At 39.7% G+C, this 25,759-nt stretch overlaps 1 protein-coding gene across 4 annotated transcripts; it reads left to right on the top strand.

Moving 5' to 3' along the window:
• Nucleotides 1-136: 136 nt before the first annotated feature.
• On the top strand, nucleotides 137-25,701 carry efr3ba (EFR3 homolog Ba (S. cerevisiae)). Of its 4 annotated transcripts, none has more exons than XM_028974211.1 (23): nucleotides 137-313; nucleotides 7,657-7,733; nucleotides 8,256-8,383; nucleotides 8,572-8,722; nucleotides 11,708-11,829; nucleotides 11,920-12,069; nucleotides 13,071-13,199; nucleotides 14,598-14,676; nucleotides 14,777-14,912; nucleotides 15,564-15,722; nucleotides 15,833-15,944; nucleotides 17,354-17,405; nucleotides 17,504-17,676; nucleotides 18,224-18,299; nucleotides 18,901-19,062; nucleotides 19,375-19,500; nucleotides 20,305-20,372; nucleotides 20,633-20,769; nucleotides 21,288-21,379; nucleotides 21,527-21,575; nucleotides 22,423-22,526; nucleotides 22,615-22,664; nucleotides 22,872-25,701. In XM_028974211.1, exons 1-23 carry the CDS (start codon nucleotides 229-231, stop codon nucleotides 22,975-22,977), a joined length of 2,523 nt encoding a protein of 840 aa, XP_028830044.1. In that variant the 5' UTR covers nucleotides 137-228; the 3' UTR covers nucleotides 22,978-25,701. The 4 variants fall into 4 exon arrangements, with proteins under 4 accessions (XP_028830044.1, XP_028830033.1, XP_028830062.1 ...); XM_028974200.1 differs by having other exon boundaries at nucleotides 22,420-22,526; XM_028974229.1 differs by lacking the exon at nucleotides 137-313 and adding an exon at nucleotides 3,074-3,328 and having other exon boundaries at nucleotides 8,314-8,383; nucleotides 22,420-22,526.
• The last annotated feature ends 58 nt before the right edge of the window (nucleotides 25,702-25,759 follow it).

Raw genomic sequence — 25,759 nt, 5'->3', positions numbered from 1 at the left:
GCTAAACGTCACACAAAAACACATAAAATGAAGATGAATGACATGCATGAATAAAGAGTTTAGGCGGAGGGAGGGAGGGGCGGATGGAGAGTGCGTGAGTGAGAGAGATTAACTAAAACTCTCCCAGCATCAGCATGTAAGGTTGTGCAGAACAGCTTCACCAAACCACCTAGTTTGCATCACCTATTATTTCTGACCAAAAAACCACATTCACAGCAACCTGTGAAGATGCCACTGCCATCCCTGCCACGTTTAGAAGCCCCCCGAAGGATGTTGCTGGACTGCAGTGTCATGCTGGATCATCAGTTTGGGGGTAAGCAGATATATCTTAAAAAAATAGTATATTAAATTACACAAATGTTTTAAACCCTACAACTTTTGCAGGCACTTTGAAAATTATTTTTTGACCCTGAATACATTTCTGAGAAATAATTTTAGAGAACAGGGCAGTGAAAGTTTGATCTTCAGTGTTGTGGCTTATGGTTTAGTTTGGTAACCAGATTACCCCTGAGACGACTCACATGCTTAGGATCAGCCCTCATTCCATTGTTCCACTCTCCATTATTACCATGCTGAAAAAAAAAAAAGATTTTATGGTTCTCAAAATGATTTACTTGTTAAAAGTGACATTATTTCATTGTTATGTAATAATTTTATGGGTTATTGGAGGATGGTTTCGCTCAAGACCAATGCCTGCCACAGGTGCGTAGACCTAAAAATATTTTCTTTGAAAATGACCTGAATTGGCTTTGAAAAAATTCTTTTATTTTTTGTTTCATCGTGCAGCAGTTGAGCAGAGTGTTATTCAAAATACCAACTTGTGCACTCTATTTTTTTTAATTTTTTGTTGTTGCAATAAGTATTCTTTAGATAGGAATCTGTTATGCAGATTGAAGCCTCTGTCAACTGTCATTCATTGTTTATCAAAAATAAAATAGTTCTTTTTTTAAAAGCAATTCTTATTAAATTTCTGTTGTGCAATTTGGCTTATCACATTTTTTTTTATGGCAAAATATCTGTATATATTTTCAAACAATATCTGGAGTATTTCAGAAATGTATGCTTTTCTTCAGTTGATCTTTTTAAAAAAGGTTATATTTACAGCATTTTGCAGACACACTTATCCACAATGACTTACATGACTGCTTTTAAATATACATCATTGAAAACCCTTGTTTGGTACACTGGGGCCCCATCTGTATTGTTCGCATAACAACTCAGTACCCAATAATTTTTTTAATAAAAATTGTATTTTGAATGTGTCTGTAAGAGCAATTTTAGTCCAAATATTTTCTAAACAGGAAGGTTTTCAGTTTGTGTTTGAAGATCTTTAATGGCCCAGCTGTTCGTACATCTATTGGAAGCTAATTTTTTTACCACCTAGAAGACAAGACAGAGAAGAGTCTAGATGAATGCTTTCCTTGTACTTTGAGAGATTGTGGTACCAGTCAAGCAGTACTGGAAGAGCTTGATGTGCAGAGTGAGGAGTGATGAGAGATCAGAGGGGTGGTAGTAGAAGACCACAAAGTCCCAGGTTCAAATCCCACTTACTACCATTGTGTCTTAACTCTGAGAGTCTCCAGGAGGACTGTCCCTGTAACTACTGATTGCAAGTCGCTCTGGATAAGGGTGTCTGATAAATTCTGTAAATGTAATGAGATTTGAGGTAGGAGGGTGCTGTGCTTTCCTTGGCTTTGTAGGCAAACATCAGTATTTTGGATCTGATGTGGGCCACTACAGGAACACAGCAGCGGAGTGGTGTGAGAGAATTTGGAAAGGTTGAAAACAAGTCATGCTGCAGCATTCTGGATCAGCTTGAGATGTCGCGTAGCGCTAAGAGGAAGACCAGCCGGGAGTGAGATACAGTATTCCAGTTTGGAGATGACCAGAGACTGGACAAGTCTCTGAGTAGCCTGAGTTGATAGAAATGGATGAATCCTCCTATCGTTATAGAGAAGGAATTGACACGAAATAGGGACATTGGAGAAGAGTATGAGAGGGAATTGTCCATGTTTGCTAGCAGTGGTTGAAGGAGAGATGATCCTGTTTAAGGTCCTGTTGTGGGGAGGAATTAGCACGGATGAATAGGGGTTTAGTTTTGCTGGGTTTGATGGCGGAAAGAAAAGAGAAAAGTTTCATGTCCTAGGCTGTGGGAGCTTTTCTCATTGTTGTCCCAGTGGGGCACTGGATAAGAGTTTTTCTTTTGTACTGTTCTTTTTCTGGGCCAAAATACTCTGTGAAGTCAAGGGAAAGGATTGTGTTACTCAACTTTCTGTCTGGTGTGGCAAAGTTGTCAATTTGGAAAACACTGTGCTGTGTTTAAGGGGTTAGTGGCAACATGTCTGCGTCTACAAATTGTTGGGGAAACTGTGTTTATGGACATTTGGGGGCACACTTGACGATAATGATGAGCTCTGTTTGAGCTTTTGGAACTGACTGCTTTCCTGAATTGTGAGTTTGATCAATGGTTGTCTTTCCTGCTTTTACTTTGTATGGTGTTCTTTGCTTTTTTTGTTTGATTTTATTTGGCTTTTGTTTTTTGTAACATGACTGTTGTAATAAAGGTAGTCTCTCTCTCTCTCTCTCTCTCTCTCTCCCTCTCTCCCTCTCCCTCTCTTTTTCTCTTTTATACACACACACATTCATGTATTATGGGTCATTGCACATTGTTCTTTGTTGTGTTTTTTTTTTTTTTTTCCTTTTTTTATTCTCCATTTGCATCACATTTTTTGTACACTGTGAATGCCCAAAGCTTTTCAATGTAGTCTCTCTGTGTAGTTGTACATGGTTCACTACATCAGTAATCTTTGCAACCATGCACATGTTGTGCGTTTGTGTGTATGTATTTATTTATGGTCTGGATATCCAGTGAGGAAGTCCTCACTTTCACAGAAATGTCAGTCAAAGGCTGACACACGCACACAGACACTGATGCTCGCTCTTCCTCTTTTGCTCTCCTAGTCTTCACTCTCTTGCTCCCTCCCTCGCTCTTACTCCCTGCCTACCCCTCCCCTCCCTGTCTTTGTTACGCATGACAGGGTAGGGGGCGTGTGCATAAGCAGAATGTGTGTGTGAGAGGCAGAGTGCGCGCGTGTGTGGATGCACCTGTGTTCGCAACCAGCATTGTTTCTGGGAGAGCGAGCTGCGTGTAGCATTATTGAGAAAATCCAAGGTCATTGGAGCTTGGTCACATGTGCTGTGATTGAGAGCGAGTGTGTATGTGTGTGCGTGTCTGTGTGTGAGCGTTGCTCAGGCTGCCTGTGACACAGAGAGGCTCCAGGCGAGGAACAGGAGGGTGGGATTTCAGCCTTGTTTCCATCGATGTACGGTAAGGCCAGTGCTCATCAGGGTACATGTGCTATTATATGTGCACATTCCGTGTGTGTGTATGTGTGAGTGTGAGTCACACTCAGTCTTTGTTGTCCCTGATTTTTTCCCCTCTCGATATCATTGTGCTGTGTTGTGGGAATTCATGCACCCAAGCTGATTCAGATGATGTTTATGAGGTTATGCTCAAAAGAGATTCATTTTCATATAATTGTCATGATTACTAGGCAGTGGGCAGTGAGCATGCTGACCATTTAAATTACTGCATTTTGCTCAGGAGCTCATAACAACAAGAGCATTTTTGGGCCACGATTTGGGCCACGGTGCTCTCTTTACCAGGTGGCCGGTTTCTTCCCAGCTATGATGTCTGAATGCTTAAATACTTTGGAGACAGACAACTTATTTCCGGTCGATCCCAAGTGAATAGGGTTTCATATCAAACAGATTACTGGTGTGGAACCCAGATTCAAGCTGTAATTAAAACATACACTGAATCTTCATAAATCTTCACCAATGTTGGCTTAAACCACTGAAGCAAAAGTACATTCATATGCCCCTTTCCCAATTTGCATTTTGCTTTAGTTTTAAAGACTATGGTCTTTGAAATGCTGCAAAACTTTTTTCTTTTGTTTTCATTGTGTGACTGGTAACTGATAAGGACAAAGGTCATTTGTGCTTTTCTTCTCCTCTGATAGCATGACAGAAGCTACAAAGTCATATTTTCATAAAAAAATACATTTCTGTATCTTGTGGTTTAGCTGGAACAGATATTGTTCTAGAAAAGGGTTTTGAGAAAAATGAAAGGACCTGTAATATGCAGATCTGCTGCTCTATGACATGACTTGCTGGAGACAATATGTCTTGTGCCTTATCCCGCGATACAAAGTTTGGTAATGATTCGGGTGGCTAAAAGTATTTCCTGAATAAATTTGACTGGTCATTGAAAAGCTCACTGCACTGAAAGATCTGTCCATACCAGCTCTAATGGACTGGATTAAATAAACATTGTATTATGTAATCAAAGTAGTAGAAGGAAGCCTTAATCAGCAGGAATATGTCCAGTTTTTCCATTTGTCTTCTTTACTTACTAGAAATGTAATCTTCCGCCTCTACTGATGTAGCAAACAGAGGTTTGTTTGTAGCATGCATAATTCATAACACAATCACAATCATAAGGATGTGAAGGCACAAGCATAAATTGACTGACTTAGGGAACAAATAAGAACGTACGAGATGGTTGATGTGCTAAAGTCATAATAGATATGAGGGGCACTATTTTTGCTAAGCGTGGAGTGAGTGTAAGGTCAAAGGCATCCTCAGGCCTGCACTTAGCATGCAAAGCACTGCACTTAGTGCCTGTTTGAAAAAAGCACCAGAGATGATTTTAGAAAAAGACTAAAGACTGAACCAAGGTAAACTTTCATGCAAAATCTCTACATGTAGAATATAAGACAAGACCACATCATCAGACATTCTGGTAAATACAGTGTGTCCCCTCAGACCCTACATCACTCCTTAGATCTTCCCACCCCCCTGGGGGAGCCTAGAAAGGAGGGACTAACCTGCATCAGTGTCCTCTTGAACTGAAAGCAAGTACAGATTAGATTTTGGGAAACTGGGCTAGTGTGAACCATAGAGGTCAGCACTGAAAGAGAGGCACTGACTCTGTGGTAGGGTTTTCATCTATTCTTAACCAATGGGGTAGTGGTCTATGTGTCCAGGCAAGAGGTTGGGAGTCCTGAGTTCAAGACCAGCTAGGAAAACTAAGTATAAACCTGCCTATAAGTAGTATAAAAAATGATTAGGGTGGTAGTAGCTTAGTGGTTAACACAGTCGACTGTCCCTGTAACTACTGATTGTACGTCACTCTGGATAAGGGTGTATGGTAAATGACATACGTGCTAAATGGCATAAATGGCTTTCGTGAGGCTCACAGGTGCTTTATAATCCTCATCCATAATTCCATTTACTTGCCAGAACTGTGCCATGTAGAACTGTAGAACTGAGTTTGGACCTCACCTATATTGATATTGTCCAGAAAAAGGTTTTCTGGTTGGGTAACAGTTATTTTGACCTGGGAACTTCACTGGACGTTTATCTTGCTTATCACTCCATTCTGTCTCAGTCCTGTCTGCAAACTGACAGGCTGTAGTGGGAAAGATGCCCAAGGTGAAAGAAAACAACTGTATAGTGTATGTGTATGTATTAACAAGGACAGACTGAACCAAGGCCATTGACAACCCGGAGCATGGAGAAGATAAAAATAAAATTTAATCTAGACATGAAAATAAAGGAAAACCAAAAGTGGCAAGGTGAAATGTTGTGGTCCCTATGGGGCAGCCAGGGGCTGCTTGGGCTGACAGGTGACAAGAGTGATTGACTGCAAACACACTGTGGTAAAAATGTCCGCCCACCAAGCTGACCAGTTTATCATGGATACTGACTCTGCCACCTCTGCACCACATTTTCTTTGGAAGACTGAATATATTGGCAAGATGATGTCAATGAGTACACTGTGTAGGAAGAATTATGGCAGACATAAACGAAACAGTCCTTGTGCAGTATTTATGCCGCTGTCAGCACATGGCCCTGCCAACTGATTGGCATCTGGTAAATTAAATTAAAAAAGGGACTTCTTTTCTTTTTCAAAGGAAAAGGTCTGAGGCTTACAGATAATATTCTGGTTTTTGCATCTGACCAGATGGGGTCTGGGTTGTTGGCATTGGTGGAAGTCTCTGTATGGGCTGTCAAAATCTGGCTCAGCTGTCTGCATGTTTTTTGGGGGCTATGAGGATCTGGCACGTTGGGCAAGAGCTAACGTGCACAAATTCAGTCACGTCTATCCGTGACTCAGAGCCTCCCCACCCACGTCTCATGCTTCTTCAGACGCTGTGTGCCTCATCAGACACAATCCTCAAATGTTTGTGCTGTGCTGCCAGCAGTGTGTGACAGGTGCCTACTTTAATGCCCATTGTGCTGTAGGCATTATCTGGCCTATTGAAAACCATTTTCACCAATTTTTATAATTTAGTAGTGTGCGTCAACACTCTTGTTGGTCAAATACCGGTCATATGCCAGTGAATAGATGTGATGTTTAATACTCTTATTGCCTTTATTAGAATATTTCAATACATTGTATGGTTAAATAAAGAGGGATGGTTAATGCTTTTTGGGAATTAGTACCTCATTACTTAATGGTGTTAATTCTGCACATAAAAATGGTGCCAGCAAAGAGAAACCTTGTTTAAAGTCAGGTGAGTGCCAAGACATGAGATTTTCCAGCAGAAGATTGCAGAGGATCACACTTCTCTTTTATTCTTTCTAGAGCTTAATGAACAGTAGGATTACAATATTCTCAGATTCCTGTATGATTTAAAACCATGGCCATGTGCAAACATTGTTAAAGATAATGTTTTCTTGTTTTATCTATTTATTTATGGAGATCTTGCGGACACCTTTACCAACTAGTGGTGCTGCTCTTAGACTACCTTTTAAAAAGAAATGTTGTGTTCATCAAGTGAAACTCTGAATTTGATCAGCTTTTGTGTTGGCTGCACCAGTCAGTACCAGTTTCTAACAAAAATTTTGACCGAATGCCATCTTTTGACAATTTTCAGTTTCTACTTAAGCTAATATTTATTGGCCTGTGGCATGGCTGCTTGAGCAGCTTGCATAAGAATTCTCTCCAGCTGCTGTTGGATCCAAGTTGCTGTCTAAAGAAAATCCACAAATTATTTCCTGCAGGCCATTTTCTGTGAGTCACTAGAGTGGGTAGAAGTGCGCACACTGCTTCTGTTCATTTAGAGCAGAAGGTTTTAGTGAGAATTCACCTTCGAAAATGTGATCGTCTTTTGCAGGCTTGTGCAGGGAATGAGAAGGTCCATCTGTCAGATTTATCTAAAATTCTGCACATACATGGCTTTTGAACATATTAATTATGTAACTTTGCTGAGTCTAGATGGTTTTGTGGTACGTGGTGTGCAGGGGGCTGAGGGAATGGCATCCTAACTCTTTTTACTGTTTTGCTTTGTTGAAAACAAGGCTAGACGTCTAGAGAGAAAGCATGTTCCCATTGCCAATCTAATCACTTTCGATGGAGGCGTTCTCTGTACTTTGAGACATTTATTTAATGTGGGTAGCTAATCAATTCAGTCAACAAATTGCTTACGGCTTCATTTAATCAGTCAAGGGCCACAGCAAATGAGCTGGACAGTATGACAGTATAAGTCTTTAGAGAACCTTATTGTTTCCTAAGCTATATGTGTGTGTCAGAAAACATGACTAGGGGTCTGTGTTCCCTTCTCAGTGGTTTCCTCTCACCTCTTGCAGGAGTGTGTGGCTGCTGTGGGGCTTTGAGACCCCGGTACAAAAGGCTGGTGGACAACATTTTCCCAGAAGACCCAGAGGTGAGTCTGGTTTTTATGCGACACAGACTCACAAATACTAGGATAATGCTAACGAGACATCCGTTAATAGTGCCCATAATGTAATATAGTAGTGTTGTGCAATTAATTAACCCAATATTTAATGTTTATTTATACTCATCATTACGTTCTTGCTGGAAATCATTTGTTGTTAAGGTCCCACTTCCCTTTTTTTACCTTAATTTAAATTGTAATCTGCTTTTATAGATCCCATTGCACTTCTTGACACTCCTTTTACCCAGAGTGCTTCATTAATGCCTATACTTTCCGGCAGCTGCATTGATTCGAGCTATTTATAGTAGCCCTGGGATTATGTAATGGAATAAAGTATTTTAGTGGAGTATAGATTTTTATTTCGCCATCTGTCTGCTTCCTGGAAAGCAACAGAAACATGATTAGAAGTTTTTTTTTAAAGAATGGGTGATAAGATAAGTATGAGAGATTTTGATTTAGATTTTTTTTAATGTATGAACTTCTTCTCATTACCCATGTGGTTTTGAACAGGATGGCTTGGTGAAAGCAAACATGGAGAAGCTGACGTTTTATGCCCTCTCTGCCCCAGAAAAGCTGGACCGGATAGGCGCATACCTTTCTGAGAGGCTCTCCAGGGATGTAGCTCGACACAGATATGGGTCAGAGTGGTGTTCTCATCTTTTTTTTTTTTTTACTTGTAGCTTTTCCTATTGTCATTTTTCATCACTCCACAATACTTAATATTGTGTGATTGACTGGCATCATTGCAGATCTGGGGATTATTGAATTCAGCGGATCATCCTCACTTGTGTGTGTGTGTGTTTGTGTGGGCATCTTTGTGCTTCAGGTATGTGTGTATTGCAATGGAAGCTCTTGACCAGTTGCTCATGGCTTGCCACTGTCAGAGCATCAACCTGTTTGTGGAGAGTTTCCTCACCATGGTTCGCAAACTGCTGGAGGCCGACAAGCCCAACCTGCAGATCCTTGGCACCAACTCAGTGAGTTCACCCCACTTAAATGTGACTCAAGCAAAGAATGAAAAATATGTGCGGAATTAATAAAACCGGTCGAGTGAATTGTGGCCTCTTTTTAACCCATCCCATGAGGAGAGAAGTGGGTAGCCCTAAAAGCCATCCAGGGAGCAGTGTTCAGTGGCTCCTTGGCGACCTTTCGATTACATATCCACTTCCTTAGCTGCTAAGCGACCACTGGATACTTGCTGATTTGCTGGACATCTCGATATTAAAAACCCATTCCAAAGTCATTTGCTGATGCCCAGTTCAAACTTGCCTTCATATAATTTCTGCAAGGAGCCACTCCTCCTCCTTCTAAGATGGCATGGCAAAGACAGACTTTCCTGGCTATCCATCTGAACATGCTCTATACACCTATACACTGCATACACCAGTTTGTATGCACAAATAAAACTTGATTGTTTTTTTTTGCACGCTATTGGGGCAGTGGTGGCCTACCAGGTAAGCAAGGTACTTGAGCAAGGTACCATCCCCACACACTGCTCCATGGGCGCCTTTCCTGGCTGCCCAATGCTTGCTCAGGGGATGGGTTAAAAACAGAGGACACGTTTGTGCTTTGGGTGCTGTACTGTGGTGTGTCATATGTGACAATTAATCATTTTCACATTTTCTGAAAAAATTTTCATTACAAATGAAAGTTTTTAGTGCTAAAATGCGACAGATATTAGCATTACAGTTGTCAAATCCTGTAATGATGTTTTAATTCTCCAATGAGTTGTTCTTCTCTGTTCACTTGATGGGCAGAAAATTGGGTGTGGCTAAACAAGTCTACTATGCACAACCTGTCATGGACCAACTTTGACTAACCTGTCATTCTAGTAGATATTTTATGGATGCTTTATGTCATTTATTCCCAGACAGGATCAGTTGATACTAAGATAAATGAAGATAACCATCATCCATCTTCGCAACCAATTCCTGTGAATAGGAAGTCAAGCACCTAGACAGCAATTCAAAGGTGCTAGCACTAGCTGTCTCGAAGGGTTAAAGGAAGAAGTAAGCAGTCTGGTATCAGATTTATAGGCACATAGAATCTATCCCTGTGAGAAGTGTCCCATCTCTATGCTCAGGGACCCTTCTAGAGTGCCAGTCCAGGACCACATTAATGCCCCTTATTTCACACATTCAATATCCTCTGCCCAAGAATCACTGGGGATGCCAAGGACTCATTTTAAGTCTGTGCAGCATTGAGAATTGAGAACAATAAGCTTTAGCTTTGTCATGGCACTCAAGCTTTGCCCACATCTTGAGTGTCATCATATACTATTTGGATGGTCAACACTACAACTATGTGAATCACAGAGTGCTCTCCTAGGCTGCACTGTTGTGCCCGGAAACAATAATCACCAAATCACCAAATCTACAATTAGAGTATGTAACAGACATGGATCTTGGTTTTCTGTATACTTGGCCCATGAAATGCTCAGAAGGCTTTGTGTGAGAGTGTCATTTGAAACTGGAAGGAGTTGAGGCATGGTGGTGCTGTGATTTTATGGCAGGTTGGTAACCTCCCTGTAACTACTCTGATAAATGCCACAAATGTTCCACTAGTTTATATTAATCCACTATCCATAATCCATTAGCTCTATACATTGCACTGAACCAAGAATCATACAAGATTAATTTTATGTAATAATACTCTTTTAAAGGGTAAGCTACTCCATTTAGCAATGCATTCTGCATTCATGCATTGGGTGACACTAAAATGATTGAACAACCTAATCCAGCATTTGTTCCTGAGTTATTTGGTACTATGTTTGTTCTTGGTGTGTACGAGATGTACGTGTATGAGGTGTAGCAATAATTTTTTTTTTGCTAATCCATTTAGTCTAAATACTGTCACACATGCTTCTAGACATTATCTTCAATAAAACAGGCTGGTGCTTGCTATGCCTGTCGACACTCCACAGGGGGATGGCAGCATCTTGGGCTCTCTTTAGGGGCATGTCCATTTTTAATCTGTGCACCTTTGCAAGTGTGATAACCCCTCAACACTTTTGCCATCTGGATGTGGCAATGTCACATTGATTCATGCTGTTCTGAGTACTTATTGAGGCACTACCTTGCATCTGACCCATTTCTAGTAGCAGGCCTGGAATAGTGAGAATTTTAACATGTTGAGTTAACCCCCGCTCACTCTGCCTCAGAGATTTTTTTTCTTAATATTCAAATAGAGATCTGTCTCTCAGGCTATGCCAGCAGCTATAATCTCAGCGCTGTCAACACAACTTGAATCAGTAGACAATATAATGTCTGTTTTCCTCATACGATCAGTTTTGTCCCTGTGGCAACTGGACAGTAAAAGCTTATTATGGGCAAATGCTTCCTCAGGGCTAGGCTTCATCAAACAGAGAGGAAGTTCCTGCTCACAATGATTAACAGAATGGCTGACAGCACACTGTATGAGACAGAAAGTGAGAGAGGTGGGTGTTGGAAACTGTTTAGATTGCATTAAGTCCTGTCAGATGCTATAAGTTGGGTTATAGTGCTGGGGCTATAGTGTTTCATTCAGATGAAATTCTTCCCTGATGACCAGCATCGCAAACTACTTCACAGAACATACTGTAAGCGGAGGACTCTGTGTATCAGAGCAAATTCGAGATTTTGTGCCAAGCCATCACATCTGTCCCACTGGGCAGTCATTCCCCAGTGAGGGAAATATGAAGGCTTAACGATTAACGAGAGATTACTTTAGCAGATGTAGGACACACACCATAGAGATTAACATTGCAGCTACAACAAATTTGACAGTGATTTGCAAACCGAATGCACAAATCTTTCCTAGATCAGTTTGTGTGCTTTATATTAAACATATGTTATTCTATTAAAAAATGTCACCCTCTGTGAACCTTAAGTCACAGATTTTTACAGACTGTATTTTTTAGTTATATGATTACTTAATTACTTTTTATGTGCAGTTATACATGCTCTTCCATTTTTTCCTCTCAGTTTGTGAAGTTTGCCAACATTGAAGAAGACACACCATCCTATCATCGCAGCTATGACTTTTTTGTATCACGCTTTAGTGAAATGTGCCACTCCAGCTTTGAAGACCCCGACATCCGGACCAAGTAAGGAGGCAGTGGATTCACTCTTGCCATTATATATTTATTAGATAACCAACTGGAATTTTGTGTAAAGAAAAGTGTTTTTTCTGATAGGATCCGCATGGCAGGAATCAGGGGTTTGCAGGGGGTTGTGAGGAAGACAGTTAACGATGAGCTGCAGGCTAATATTTGGGACCCACAGCACATGGACAAAATTGTCCCATCACTGCTCTTTAACCTTCAGCAGGACGAAGCAGCAGAGAGGTGGGTAAAAGGAAACAGGTCTGTGATAGTTCTTGAAATATGCCTTTACAATATATTATTGTATTATTATATTATGGTAATAGTAGTATAACACACAAAAAAAAAGTGATATATATAATGGGTTATGGTTATTGCTATTTAATTAGAACATTAATGACTAATTGTATTAAATATTATGTAATTTTGCATATATTTTATACAGAGTTTATATCTATTTATAATAAATGTATCTGCTCTTTGAGAACCCAGCTGCTGGGGATGCATGTGACTGTGCATTTCTTGTTGACGGTCCCAAGCCCGGGAAATGAGGAGGGTTGCGTCAGGAAGGGCATCCAGTGTTAAACTTTTACCAAATCAATTATGTAAACAACCAGACCAGTTGTTCCACTGTGGTGATGCCACAGTGCAGACAACACGAGCAGGCAAAAGGAACAAGAGAACATGTATGACAATGTCTTCAAAATGTTCTTCGGAATATACTCAGAACAGTGATGGTCTTTAGATGAACAGTGCATTGACAGCCCAAAGATCCTGCAACAGTGACTCTGTATCTAATCAACTGCATTGTGAACCAGAGGCTGCACTGACTCAGCCACATGCATGCTCTTATGTATACAAACTGGGTCAGAGCATCTCCTATGGTCTTGTAGGGTGTTTTTGGATAGTACCTCCCAAAAGTGGTTTAAGGAATGGCAATATGTGAAGTGGCAAGACTCATGGAATGCAGGCCTGCCTGGTCCCATAATACATTGATAAAAACCTACAGTTTGAGTTGATTAGGTCTTAGATTAATGTATAGAAATGGATTTATAATGAATGTGTTTGGTCATCACAAAGATGTGAGAACAAAGTGTGTGAACTTTGAACTTTGAACTTTACCGCTGTAGCTCAGCGGTATTTGGAAGACAAGCATACAAAATGTGGAACTGTTATGAAATAATGGGATTTATGGCATCATAAGATTATTGTTTAAATAAAATTGTGTTTAAATGTGTTTACAGCCAGTCCCCATCTCCCGGTGTGGAGAAAGAGAAGGAAAGTCCAATAGAGCTGACCGAGCGCTGCTTCAGAGAACTACTTGGCCGCGCTGTCTATGGCAACATAAAGAACGCAGTGAAGCCTGTTCTCATGTGAGTTAAACAGACAATGCACACATGCTTCAGAGGAGCCTTTGCCCACCGAGCCTTTGTTTATTTTGTGTTCAATAAATATTATTTCATTTGAAAATGACAAGCTTCTGCACCTCCTTCCCCATCACTTTTTCAAATCACTTATCTAATTAATGTCACTTTAATTATTAATGACCTGTATTTATTATCTATTACTTTTTTTCTGCACTATTGCTACTTATCTTATCCAACCCAAAAGGCCGACATGGAATCACTTTTTATAGATAATATTAAGACAATAGGACGCAAATTAAAGCAATCACAATTATTCTTTGGGAGCACAAGTAATCTGTCTGCACGTTTGTTTTGGTAGCAGGCTGTTATTATACAGTGAAATGAACTACTATGAGCAAAAACAAAGGGGAACAGAAGAGAAGAGTAGATGGCAAGATCTTGCAGATTTGTGTAATTTTGGTGCATTTTTGCATGATTATGGGCTGAAAGAATTATGAATCAGGCAATGTTGATTGCACTTCTTCACCCATTTGACATTGACAGCACGTTTAATACAGATATATAGTATAGGCACAAGGCTCTATCATATGTGATTTATTAAAAAAACAAAACAGACCCAAAAATGTGCGTCTGTTAGGAACAGTGGAACAGTAGCCAAAAAACAACTAAGGAATAACACTATATAACACAGAACAGAAGAATCACAGGGAAATGTCCTACTCCTGAGCAACAATGGAAACATAATGGCTTAATTAATAAAGGTATTTAGGATAATTGAAGACACATGAGAGAAACTAGGGGCCACCTCATAGGCCAAAGTCACATCCAGAATGAGGAGGTATCAGTGTGTGAGAGCTGTCAGTCATTGCTATGGGCTCCATCCATTTTGAACTTTGTTTATAAGGTTCTGGATGAGCAGTCCTTTCAGTATCTGTGAATATTAGCGAATGCTCCCCAAGGGCAACATCTTTTATATAATAGCACTTTTTAAAACTAGGGCTCAATTTGTACAGTCGATGATCTACACTGCTGGCGATAGTGGAATCAGTTCACTATTAATCCACACACCATGTGGGGCTTGCTGCAAACAGTCAACCTCAGCTACAAAGTCATCTTAGGTAGAAGGCATATTTCATTTTACCTAGCCTTTTGCATTGTTTATCTGGGAGGCTATGTGTCTTGTATGTCTGTAGACAAGTGTTAGATTTCTTGACGTTTCAAACTGTTATGAAGAGCAGTGTCCAGTTAGACACATCAGCACCCTGCGCAGAAGCACAGTGGTTGAACCTGTATCTTTTGCCGGTCAGCAGCTTGATGTGAGTTTTTGTGATCTGTGTGTGAGCTCTAGAAGCATATAAGGGCATATTAGGGACACTGACCTTGATCTTGTGTTCATATATCCAGGCATCTCGATAACCATTCATTGTGGGAGAGCAAAACATTTGCAGTCCGTTGTTTCAAGATAATCATGTACTCCATACAGGTAAGCACATGTCGCATGTTTTCCTTTTTGAAAAGGCATGAGAAGGCTCACGAGGCAACAATGTAACAATGATTTTTTTCTATATTTTTTGCAAACACAGTCACAGCATTCACACCTGGTTATCCAGCAGTTGCTGGGGCACCTGGATGCCAACAGTAAAAATTCAGCGAGAGTTCGGGCTGGGATCGTGGAGGTTCTGTCTGAGGCTGCAGTTATTGAGGCCAGTGGCTCCATAGGTGCGTGACCCTCTTACAAAAGGCACTGCTAGATTTAATGTTTAAAATATTTTTTTCTGATGCAACAGTTTTTATTTTTAAGTATATTCAGTTTAATACTGTACATTAACAAAAATTACTTCACAGAGTAGCCATTTATGCACATAAAATTCATACAAAAATGTTTTTAATCACAGCAAAGAAAATGCATAGAAAATGCATAGAAAATGCTTATAATATATTTAATGACTGATGTTGAAAACCAATTCTGTTAAAGCAAAGGACTCCTCCACTTTTAAAGTGGAGTATTTTAAAGAAGAAGTGCCCTCCAAAGTAATTAGACATTGATCTAAGAATGGTCCAGAGAACCTTTGGGTTGGCTAGTTTGCTCGCAATGTCCAATGACTTGCCCAATATGTGGATGTAGGACTTAAAATTAGATATAGTTGTGTGTGTGTGTGTGTGTGTGTGTGTGTGTTTGTGTGTGTGAAGGGGTTTGTGCTCTGTGGAGTGTGACCCAGAGCGTGCTCCGGCACCCACAAGTCTAGCGTGGATTAAATGGTAATTGAAAATTGAGTGAGTGTCATCCTTTTGTTTCAAATGTATTGTACACAAATGACTGCAAATCTGATTACGTAAGAACTGTAAATCCTTTTGCCTCCCGTATGTCAGGTCCCACTGTACTTGAGGTGTTCAACACATTGCTAAAGCAACTACGCCTCAGTGTGGACTATGAGCTTTCTGGCTACAATGACCTAAGCAACCTTGGCACCAAGGTCATCAAAGAGCATGAGGAAAGACAATTGCAGGAGTCTGTCATTAAGACAATTGGTGAGATAACAAATGAATTGAGAATAGTTGAATTGATTGATCTTCTGCAGAACATTTCATAAAATGGGTTCTTTGTTTGTACTCCATTAAATAACTTTCTTTCTGTTCAGGGTCATTTGCCAGCACATTACCAACCTACCAACGCTCTGAGGTTATGCTGTTTATTATGGGGAAGATTCCTGTTCCTGGGATGTATCCAGCCCTGGGCTCGGCCAACACTGGGTGGGGGAACTGTCTGGTCTGCTCTTTCATATACAGAGCTGAGAAAGTTCTGTCCTGATTGTTCTATATCTACAGGGAGTGCAGAATTATTAGGCAAATGAGTATTTTGTCCACATTATCCTCTTCATTCATGTTGTCCTACTCCAAGCTGTATAGGCTCGAAAGCCTACTACCAATTAAGCATATTAGGTGATGTGCATCTCTGTAATGAGAAGGGGTGTGGTCTAATGACATCAACACCCTATATCAGGAGTGCATAATTATTAGGCAACTTCCTTTCCAAAATGGGTCAAAAGAAGGACTTGACAGGCTCAGAAAAGTCAAAAATAGTGAGATATCTTGCAGAGGGATGCAGCACTCTTAAAATTGCAAAGCTTCTGAAGCGTAATCGTCGAACAATCAAGCGTTTCATTCAAAATAGTCAACAGGGTCGCAAGAAGCGTGTGGAAAAACCAAGGCGCAAAATAACTGCCCATGAACTGAGAAAAGTCAAGCGTGCAGCTGCCAAGATGCCACTTGTCACCAGTTTGGCCATATTTCAGAGCTGCAACATCACTGGAGTGCCCAAAAGCACAAGGTGTGCAATACTCAGAGACATGGCCAAGGTAAGAAAGGCTGAAAGACGACCACCACTGAACAAGACACACAAGCTGAAACGTCAAGACTGGGCCAAGAAATATCTCAAGACTGATTTTTCTAAGGTTTATGAAATGAGAGTGAGTCTTGATGGGCCAGATGGATGGGCCCGTGGCTGGATTTGTAAAGGGCAGAGAGCTCCAGTCCGACTTGTGGGGCCTTTTCGGGTTGTGGATGGAGTCAAGCTCAACTCCCAGTCCTACTTCCTTCAAGAAAAACATGATTTTCATGCAGGACAATGCTCCATCACATGCGTCCAAGTACTCCACAGCGTGGCTGGCAAGAAAGGGTATAAAAGAAGAAAAACTAATGACATGACCTCCTTGTTCACCTGATCTGAACCCCATTGAGAACCTGTGGTCTATCATCAAATGTGAGATTTACAAGGAGGGAAAACAGTACACCTCTCTGTGGTTGCTGCTGCACGCAATGTTGATGGTGAACAGATCAAAACACTGACAGAATCCATGGATGGCAGGCTTTTGAGTGTCCTTGCAAAGAAAGGTGGCTATATTGGTCGCTGATTTGTTTTTGTTTTGTTTTTGAATGTCAGAAATGTATATTTGTGAATGTGGAGAAGTTATATTGGTTTCACTGGTAAAAATAAATAATCGAAATGGGTATATATTTGTTTTTTGTTAAGTTGCCTAATAATTATGCACAGTAATAGTCACCTGCACACACAGATATCCCCCTAAAATAGCTAAAAATAAAAACAAACTAAAAACTTCCAAAAACATTCAGTGTTGTAATGCTTTTTAAATTTTTTACAGGTACGAGGGCAGCAGGATGATTCAGGTCATGCTATTGAAATCACTGTTTCAGGTAAAGTGCTGTACTGATGATAAGTTGGTGTAAGGGATAGTAATAAACGTTACACTATGTCATTCTTTCTTTTTTTCCCATGCACCGACTGTCTCCAGGTGACAGTGGGTTTCCAGAGCACAAACATGTTAACAGCTCTGCCCACATCTTTCCTGGACCCTTTACTGTCCTTCACCCTGATGGAGGACGCCGAGGTTCGTCTTCTGGTGCTGGAGATCCTCATCAGCCTCATTGATCGCCATGAGAATCGACTCAAGTTCTCTTCCATTAGGTTAGATTTTCTTTTTCTTAAAAAATTTTAAAAAGCATGAAATGGTTCCCACAACACAACAGGGTGTTGAAGCAGTTTTGGTCTTGCAAATAGAGCTGGCCAATTAGATTGATGAACATTCCAGTTCTTGCCATCAGGATTTTGAGCCAAAAAGGCTTTGAATCCCAGATTCAGGGATCTTGAGTTATAAGACCAGATTTCTTATTCATATGGTTAAATACATTTAAGACCGCTTATTAATTAAGTGAAGTGAAAGTGAAGTGATTGTCATTGTGATACACTGCACACAAGGAAATGTGTCCTCTACTTTTAACAATCACCCTTAGTGAGCAGTGGGCAGCCATGACAGGCTCCAGGAGAGCACTGTGTGGGGACGGTGCTTTGCTCAGTGGCACCTAGGCGGATCGAAATTCAAACCCTCAACGTTCTGATTACGTGGCTGCTTCCTTAGAATCCTAGACTAAAGGGGAACTTTATTAAACTTCAATAATCCATGAATGAGACTCTGACATAGAGTGTCTAACATGAACATCTTTAATTTCTACAGCATCATCTCAGATATCTCAGTGCTGAAGCTCAAGGTGGACAAGTGCTCGCGGCAAGATAACCTCTTCATGAAGAAGGTGTCTCTGTCATACACCCTGATTCCTTACAAAAAAATCTGAATGAAATGCTTAATATCACTTGTCATATATCTGCATAACAAGTAACATATGTACAATATAATGTTCACAGCAGATTACACAATACATATTACTGTAAATATGAGCTTTGAATATGACACCAGTTGTGAAAATAGAATACAGAATTGTATTCTTGTAAAAATCCTCCACCTACTCTCTGTAGTAATTAAATCCAACACATGCAATTTTGTTGCTAGGCAACCATATCTTCATTAGGAGAAGTTAAATAATGGCAACAAAACAGTCAACACAGGAAGTCCGGCTCTGTTTCTGTGCCATTTGTGTGCAAAGAAATATCAACACCATAAACAATTAGCAGAACATATTATATTACCTTTTGCTGTTATCCAAAGTGACCTTTTTTCAATAAAACAGCCATATATACTTGAATAACCACATATATTACAATGGTAGTCTGTTCAATGTATTTTAATGTTTTGTGCAATATGTTCTCCACTGTACACAACCCGTAACTACACCCATAGCCATGAAGGCCACAGTGGTTTCATTATATATTGTTGTGTAACGTCTGACCAAACAGAACTCCCAGAGATTGTGCCGTCACATCTTCCTAGTCTGTAAAGAGGAGAACAGCAGTCAGCGCCACTTCGAGTCTCTCTTCACCCTCCTGGCACTCATCTCCATGGAGCTGGCTAATGAGGAGGTGGTGGTGGACCTGATTCGTCTGGCTCTGGCTCTGCAGGTGCACAGTTTCTTACTAGACTGTACATGATCTGTTCAAAGGAAATGTTCTGTGTCTGGAGTACACTTTGGCAGAAAATTTTCAATCCAGCGTAATGGTTAGTAATGTAGGTGGCAGGTTGTAACCATTCTGAGATTTATCAATAACTCTCAGGATTGAGAACCACAGGTATAAATGTGTAAATGTTGTGAAAAGGAAGACTAGAGCAAGACTTTGGCTTCACATTTCAACACACACAAAATACATTGCATTTATACATATTCAAGTCTTTGTGGTCTCTCTTCACTTTTTTTCTCTGCTCTACCACCCTAGGACCTAGCCAATGATGAAGCACTTCCTTTGTTCAATCGCTGTGCCATCCACGCCCTGTCTGCTTCCTACCTAAATCTCATTTGCCAGCTGACCACGGTGCCCACATTCTGTCAGCATGTTCATGAGGTTTGCAAAATACTAATCTGTTCCAGTTATATTGCAAGGCATTAAATTAAAATGCATTTAACAGAAATGTTACATTAAAATTCTAATCTGGAATATTGTCTTGTCAAATATGCAGGGATACAAAACTATGTAAGGTGCAACAAATGAATTAAAGCATTAATAATGTGAACTGCAAGTGAGAATACAATGGAATAGCAAACAGCTCAAAGTGCATAATATCATAGTTGCATGGCATCTTTTTTCATTAATTGCTAAATATCTTAAGTGTATAACAATGTCTTGATTTTGTAAAGATTATAATTTATGCCACATCAGACTGATGACACAATGCACAAATGCATGACATAGTGAAAGTAAAAAAAAAAACAGAATAAAGAAAGGATGAGGGCCACAAAACACAACACAAAATGTTCTCTTAGGTGAGTCTGAAACTAAACAGTACAAATGCATAGACATAGATATATGCACAAGAGACAAATGGCAGGGGCACGACAAAGCATGGGATCTTAAATACAGGATGTAATTAGTGAGTTAGGAACACATCATTAAAGATAATGACAAACAAGGTTATGGCGCCACCTGGTGTGCAAGCACTACCAGAGTGTGCAATTTACTACATTATGACAAATCCGTTCCAACATTTTTGATGCACTTAGATGCTCTGATCATTCATATTTTGGAACAGAAATTATATTGAACCCTGTATACTATGTTAACATTTTGTTTGGCTATGCATATTGCATATTGATCTCAGTTCTCTGTATGTGAACTTGATTGCAAAACATTTGTGCTTTTCCCTTTAAGGTGATCCAGGCAAGGCAGAAAGAAGTGCCCTTCCTGCTACCAGAAGATGTCTTCATTGAGAAACCTAGGTTGGTTTAGGGACAAGCATCATTACATTTCATGTCCTTCATTCTGCTGTTTTGTATTCAGGCTCTTGAACACTTGAAGTTTATTGGAGTGGACTTGACTGATTCTGTTGCTGATGTTTGTTGCCCTTGATGCTGAAAATCATGCAAACCATAGTTGTAGCATTTTTTTTCCAAGTTGACATTCAATCATAAGGTGGTACACCAATATCCCCCTTCTCTTCGTCCAATGAAACCTCCATCTTTCATTAAAATGTTCACAGTTTCCCTAAGCTGCCAGAGTCCCTAGAAAAGATGGAGGGGGATGTGTTGTTCCTACAGACAAAAATTGCAGAGACACTTGGTGGCAGTGGTTACAACACAGAGAGGCTGGCCACACCCTACATCCCACAGCTAACAGGTACAGGGTTTCTACATGTTATCTAGACTTGACAGACCATTACATATAACAGTTTTTAATCAATATTGTTGGCAATAATTAACTAGCAACTGTTCATAGATTTGACGATATGTTGTATGGTACTTTGTGTACGCCATTAAGCTCAGAATGACCTTGTAACTTCAGCATGGCATTAAAATGTAAAATTTGGTGTAGGTCAGGGGCACTAAATCAATGAGGTATAAACAGGGCAATGAATCTGTACATTAGTAAACTCAACAAGTATAATATTCATCGTAATTAATTAGAACTTAATTAAAAATATGACCAATGTGGTCTGTGCAAAGCTGTATGCTTGGATCCCATAATTGTTGTACATAATTGTTGTTAGTTACTGGTTTACTGGTTTTCATCACTGATGTTTACTGTATACTTGGAATAGAAGGTTCTCAAAACAGAGCAAAATGCAGGCACAAGAGTTTCCTCAAAACTAGCTTTGGGCAGATGAAGAAGATTGCTGTGCTGTGATTCTTCTTCAGATGAAGACCGGCTGTCTAAGAGGAAGAGCATTGGGGATACAGTCTCTCTGCAGCTGGAGATGGACCAAAGACACAGTCCTGAACGAGAGCCGGTAGTTGTGGGAGAAAATCCCTTTACTTGCCATTAAAGTGAAATTATTCTGGATTTGAAAGCATTTTGTTAAAGATTATCTCACAGTAAAATATTTATTTTATACTTTAACGCATAACAAATAATGTCATTTTTTAAATGTCAACAGAAAACCCCAACAGAGCAGATCACATTTGAAACACTGAAACAAGCCATTGGTAAGAAAACCCTTCACACACGCAGAATTAGTTATTCATCTCAATGTGTATATGTGTAATCTTTTGTATCTTTTGTAATCACACTATGGAGGGTCTGTGTGAAGCAGCATTTCGAGACACTGTATACTGTGTATACAGTGTCTTGAATCTTAAACCATTCAAGCCAAGCCCCACATTTAATGCAGAAATATAAAAGCAAACTATTTACAAACCTGTCATCTTGTCAAAAAATGGTGACATAATTGATCTCTTTGTATTACTTATACACTACTTATACATTACTTATACATTTGGACACACCTACTCTACTCGGTGGTTACACCGAGTAGGCGGTTTGATGGAGTCCTTTTTATACGAACACAATGCAAGAAACATATTTAGTATTTGTTGTATCAAGAGAAAATGAAGTATGTTTGATGAATACGTCTTTTCAGAATCGCTTCTTTTTACCTTCATGGCTGCTCTGTTCACTATTGTCACTATTGTCAAAAGCTGCTTTATGAGATGCTCATTAACATGAATGAATGACAAGAAATTGTTCAGAATACATCCCCGTTGTTTAACTTAAGGTGGTTGAGAGAAACCAGTGTGAAATGCTGCAATAACAACAAAAGGTCCCTTCTTTGGATCCTGAAATGTTCCTGCCTTGGTATTTTTTGTTTCTTGCATAAAATTTTGCTTATTGTTTAGTTTTTGTTCTATAATGTAAAAAAAGGAAGACCCATAAACGAGTTGCTCAAATCTTCAGTAAATGCAACTGAAGCTGCTATATTTAAAAGAAGCTTTGGTATAGTCATAATATGGACGGAGATGGGCGGAGGCTATCATTCTTTGTCTCTTTAAGTAGACAGTGTGAGCATGGAAGAGCAGGAGAGGGAGCGTCGGAGGCTGGTGGTGGAGAGGTTCCAGACTGCCCCGTTTGAGGAGATTGCGGCCCATTGTGGTGCCAGGGTGAGATTAGTACAGCATTTCTCAGATGGCGTATGGACATCCTGATGTTACTGATAAAGACTGTAAAATGTTTTGTTCTTTATTCCAGGCTTCACTGTTACAAAGCAAGCTCAACCAAATATTTGAAATCACAATCAGGTATGTTTTTCTACAGCAATTATTTTTTTTATGTATATGCCTCCATGTGTGCTATTCGGCATGATTTGCATGATCACAGACTCTATGTTTACATTTACACAGAGTTCATCTTTAATCTAAGATACTTTGAATCTAAGATATTTTTTTCCACTCTCTCCCTTATTCTTTTTGTATTAGTCTCATTTCCTGATTTGCTCTGTTTTACAGACCCCCTCCCAGCCCCTCCGGCACCCTCTCCTCAGCACACGGACAGGCCCAGAGTCGCTCCATACCCATCTATGAAATGAAGTTCCCAGACCTCTGTGTCTACTGAAGGTTGAGACAGAAGGGCAAAATGGTCATTCCCCATGCTGATCAGACTATTTTGGTTTCTGTTCATAATTGATGTTCCAATCACTCACCGGCTTCAAGGGAAGAAATGCAACACAATGAAATATTAGTTTATAGTTTATGACAAAAATAAATGATAACGGATAACAAGAAGAAAGCAAAATATTAACATGAGTTTAAAGAACTTCACTTTTCTTTTGTAAAGTGGGAACAGTGAGCTCCATTCAGCTACATCGTAACTTTTGGTAGATATAAATAAAGAACATAAATTAAATAAGCTAGTGAATTTAAAGTGACCTCTGTGGCCAGAATGGCTCATTGTTCTAGCAACGCATCTCCACTTGAGCCATGGATCTTGGCTTAAAAGGCTGTCACTTGGGGCTGCGTCTGTAGAACGAGTACAAAGTTCACTTGGATTTAAGTGTATGCAGAGTTGTAGATCTTCTGTTGTCATTCCAGCCTTAAGCGAGCACAGAAATGTTGACAACAGGAGTGGCATGACAATGAGACACACTGGTGCAGAAACATCAAGGGGTGACCAAATTAACAGAAGGACCAAAAACAAAGAATGTCCATAGCTTGATGTGAATCAGTGTGCTGAGACTGATTTCCAAATGACTCTTGATTTTGATTATTTATGTACTCTTGGCAATATAGCTGACTAAGAACATTTAGTTGATGATCAAAAGTTTAAGGCCATTCAGAAAAGTTCTTGCTCCATGAAATAAGTCTGAATAGAAAATATTATGAAATGAATGAGAAATAGTAATTGTTTATTTAAATTTTTATGTGTTTTTTCTAACAATCAGTGAAAGTCAGTAAAGTGACATGCTCCACTTCATTGGAACTCAAACACTTATTATTGCTGATACTCCATTCATGAACAGCTTCTTCCAGCTACCATAGTTATTTGCAACATTAACAATATCTGGTCACAATTCTTGATTAATTTGATGTTATTTTCTTAAATAAAAATTAGGATATTTATTAATTACCCTATTGTTATGGGGTTGGTAGTGGGAGTGAGATTTCCAGGAGGAGGTGTGGCAGAGTGCTGTTGCAGTGGTTGGGTAAAGCACTGTGACCGCCATACTAATGAACCAGGCCCTTCGGTGCAGTTGTGAACTTGCATGTTTGGTACCCTGGAGATTTTGGTTTCCAGACTGGATAGTCCTCCAATGGGATTTCTTGAGGGCACGTGAACAAAAATGTATTGTTTCTAAAATGTAATTCTTTGAATCATGGTTTTCATTTGGAAGTTTCAATTGGAGATCAACTGATAAAAATTTAATAAAAATTAAACCTTACACCTTACAACTCTGTTAACCACTTAATCTCCTGCATGGTAACCAAACTTCACTGAATTAAATAGTGACCCACTTCCTGCAGGAGAACTGCACTTTTACTCCAAGTGATCTGCCTTTTCATCACTGTTGAGGATCAATGCACAGAAACGAAAGATTAATGCTACTGTAATGCAAAATAGCTCTTAAACAGAAGAAATGAATGTATTCAGGACAGTGTACTGTAGTTCACTGTTAGTGGCGTTAATCTGAAGTGGCAAATGCACTTTTCATGTTTTCATATTCTGGTATTTACCAAGAGCAACAATGCTGTAGAGGCTGCGGGTTGGGGTTACTGTGCAAAAATGCCTTTAAAGTCATTCCAGTAGTAGATGTGACAGATCTGAGTGAGATATGTCAGCCGCGAGTCGTCCAACCAGGTCAAAACAGGAACATATCTGTGGTGTATGTTAGACAGTACTGTATGCTGCAATAATTTTTGTACACAAAAGCAATAATGGATATCTACTGTGAGCCCTGCTGGGCACAGTCTGCTGAAAGTGGTACAGCGCATACTTCCTCGTTTTTAGCCCTCATGAAGAAGGGGAGCCACAAGGCACAGTGTGAAAAGCACTGTTTTTTTTTTTTTATTGTTTCATGGTCCTTCATTGCATTCTTCTCATTCCTGTCCACTATTTCCAGCTACTCATTCTACCTTTATGAAAAAAAAAATATATATGTACTATATCACTGTATATTGTATGAAAACTGATGTGGTGACGTTGAAACCGCTGTGCTGTACTGTATGTTTTGACTGTGACGAGTGCTGTGTACGTGAGAAGATGGGTTCTTGTAACAGCCTAATTTTAATTGTTCTACTAAAGTTGCCGGGGTTACTGTTCCACCTTCAGCATTCATCTTTTTTGGTTCCAGTGTTCTTCTCCTGTTTTTTTGTCTGTTCTGTCCCTGTGAATTAAAAAAAGCTTTCATCCATTGCACCATCATAGTGCCGTATGTTCTGCTTATTAGGGTCAGTGAAATTGCACAATGATTCTGTCTATGTCCAATGTGCGGTTGTATTTCTGTGCCTGTTGATGCCTTCATCCAAGTCCCCCATCCTGCTGCTAAAGTTGTGCTTTCTATTTATTGTCTGTTTTGTTTTTGGAGAGATATTGACAAGATTTCAAGATACTGGGATTGTTCAGTTTGCACCAGAAGGTCACATTTCACATTTTGCATGCTTAGAACATGATTGATGAGAGACTTTGTCCCTTCCAGCCAGAGCATGCTCATGTCATGTCTAATATTCTTCTATTCTATATATTTTTGGACATTTTCCTTCCAAAACTATGTAAATATTCAGTATCACCATACAGAAATAGATGTGAATAATATCTAAATAAAATGGAAATTTATCTAAATGATTTCTTTTTGTTTGTTTTATAATGGTCCAGTTCTTTTGAGCATCTTTGTTTTGCGTGA

Source organism: Denticeps clupeoides, chromosome 1 (genome assembly GCF_900700375.1).
Source record: "Denticeps clupeoides chromosome 1, fDenClu1.1, whole genome shotgun sequence".
In the NCBI taxonomy this organism is placed as follows: Eukaryota; Metazoa; Chordata; class Actinopteri; order Clupeiformes; family Denticipitidae; genus Denticeps; species Denticeps clupeoides.
Note: the sequence above shows the minus strand (reverse complement) of the source record. Positions and strands in the feature narration are given on the sequence as shown.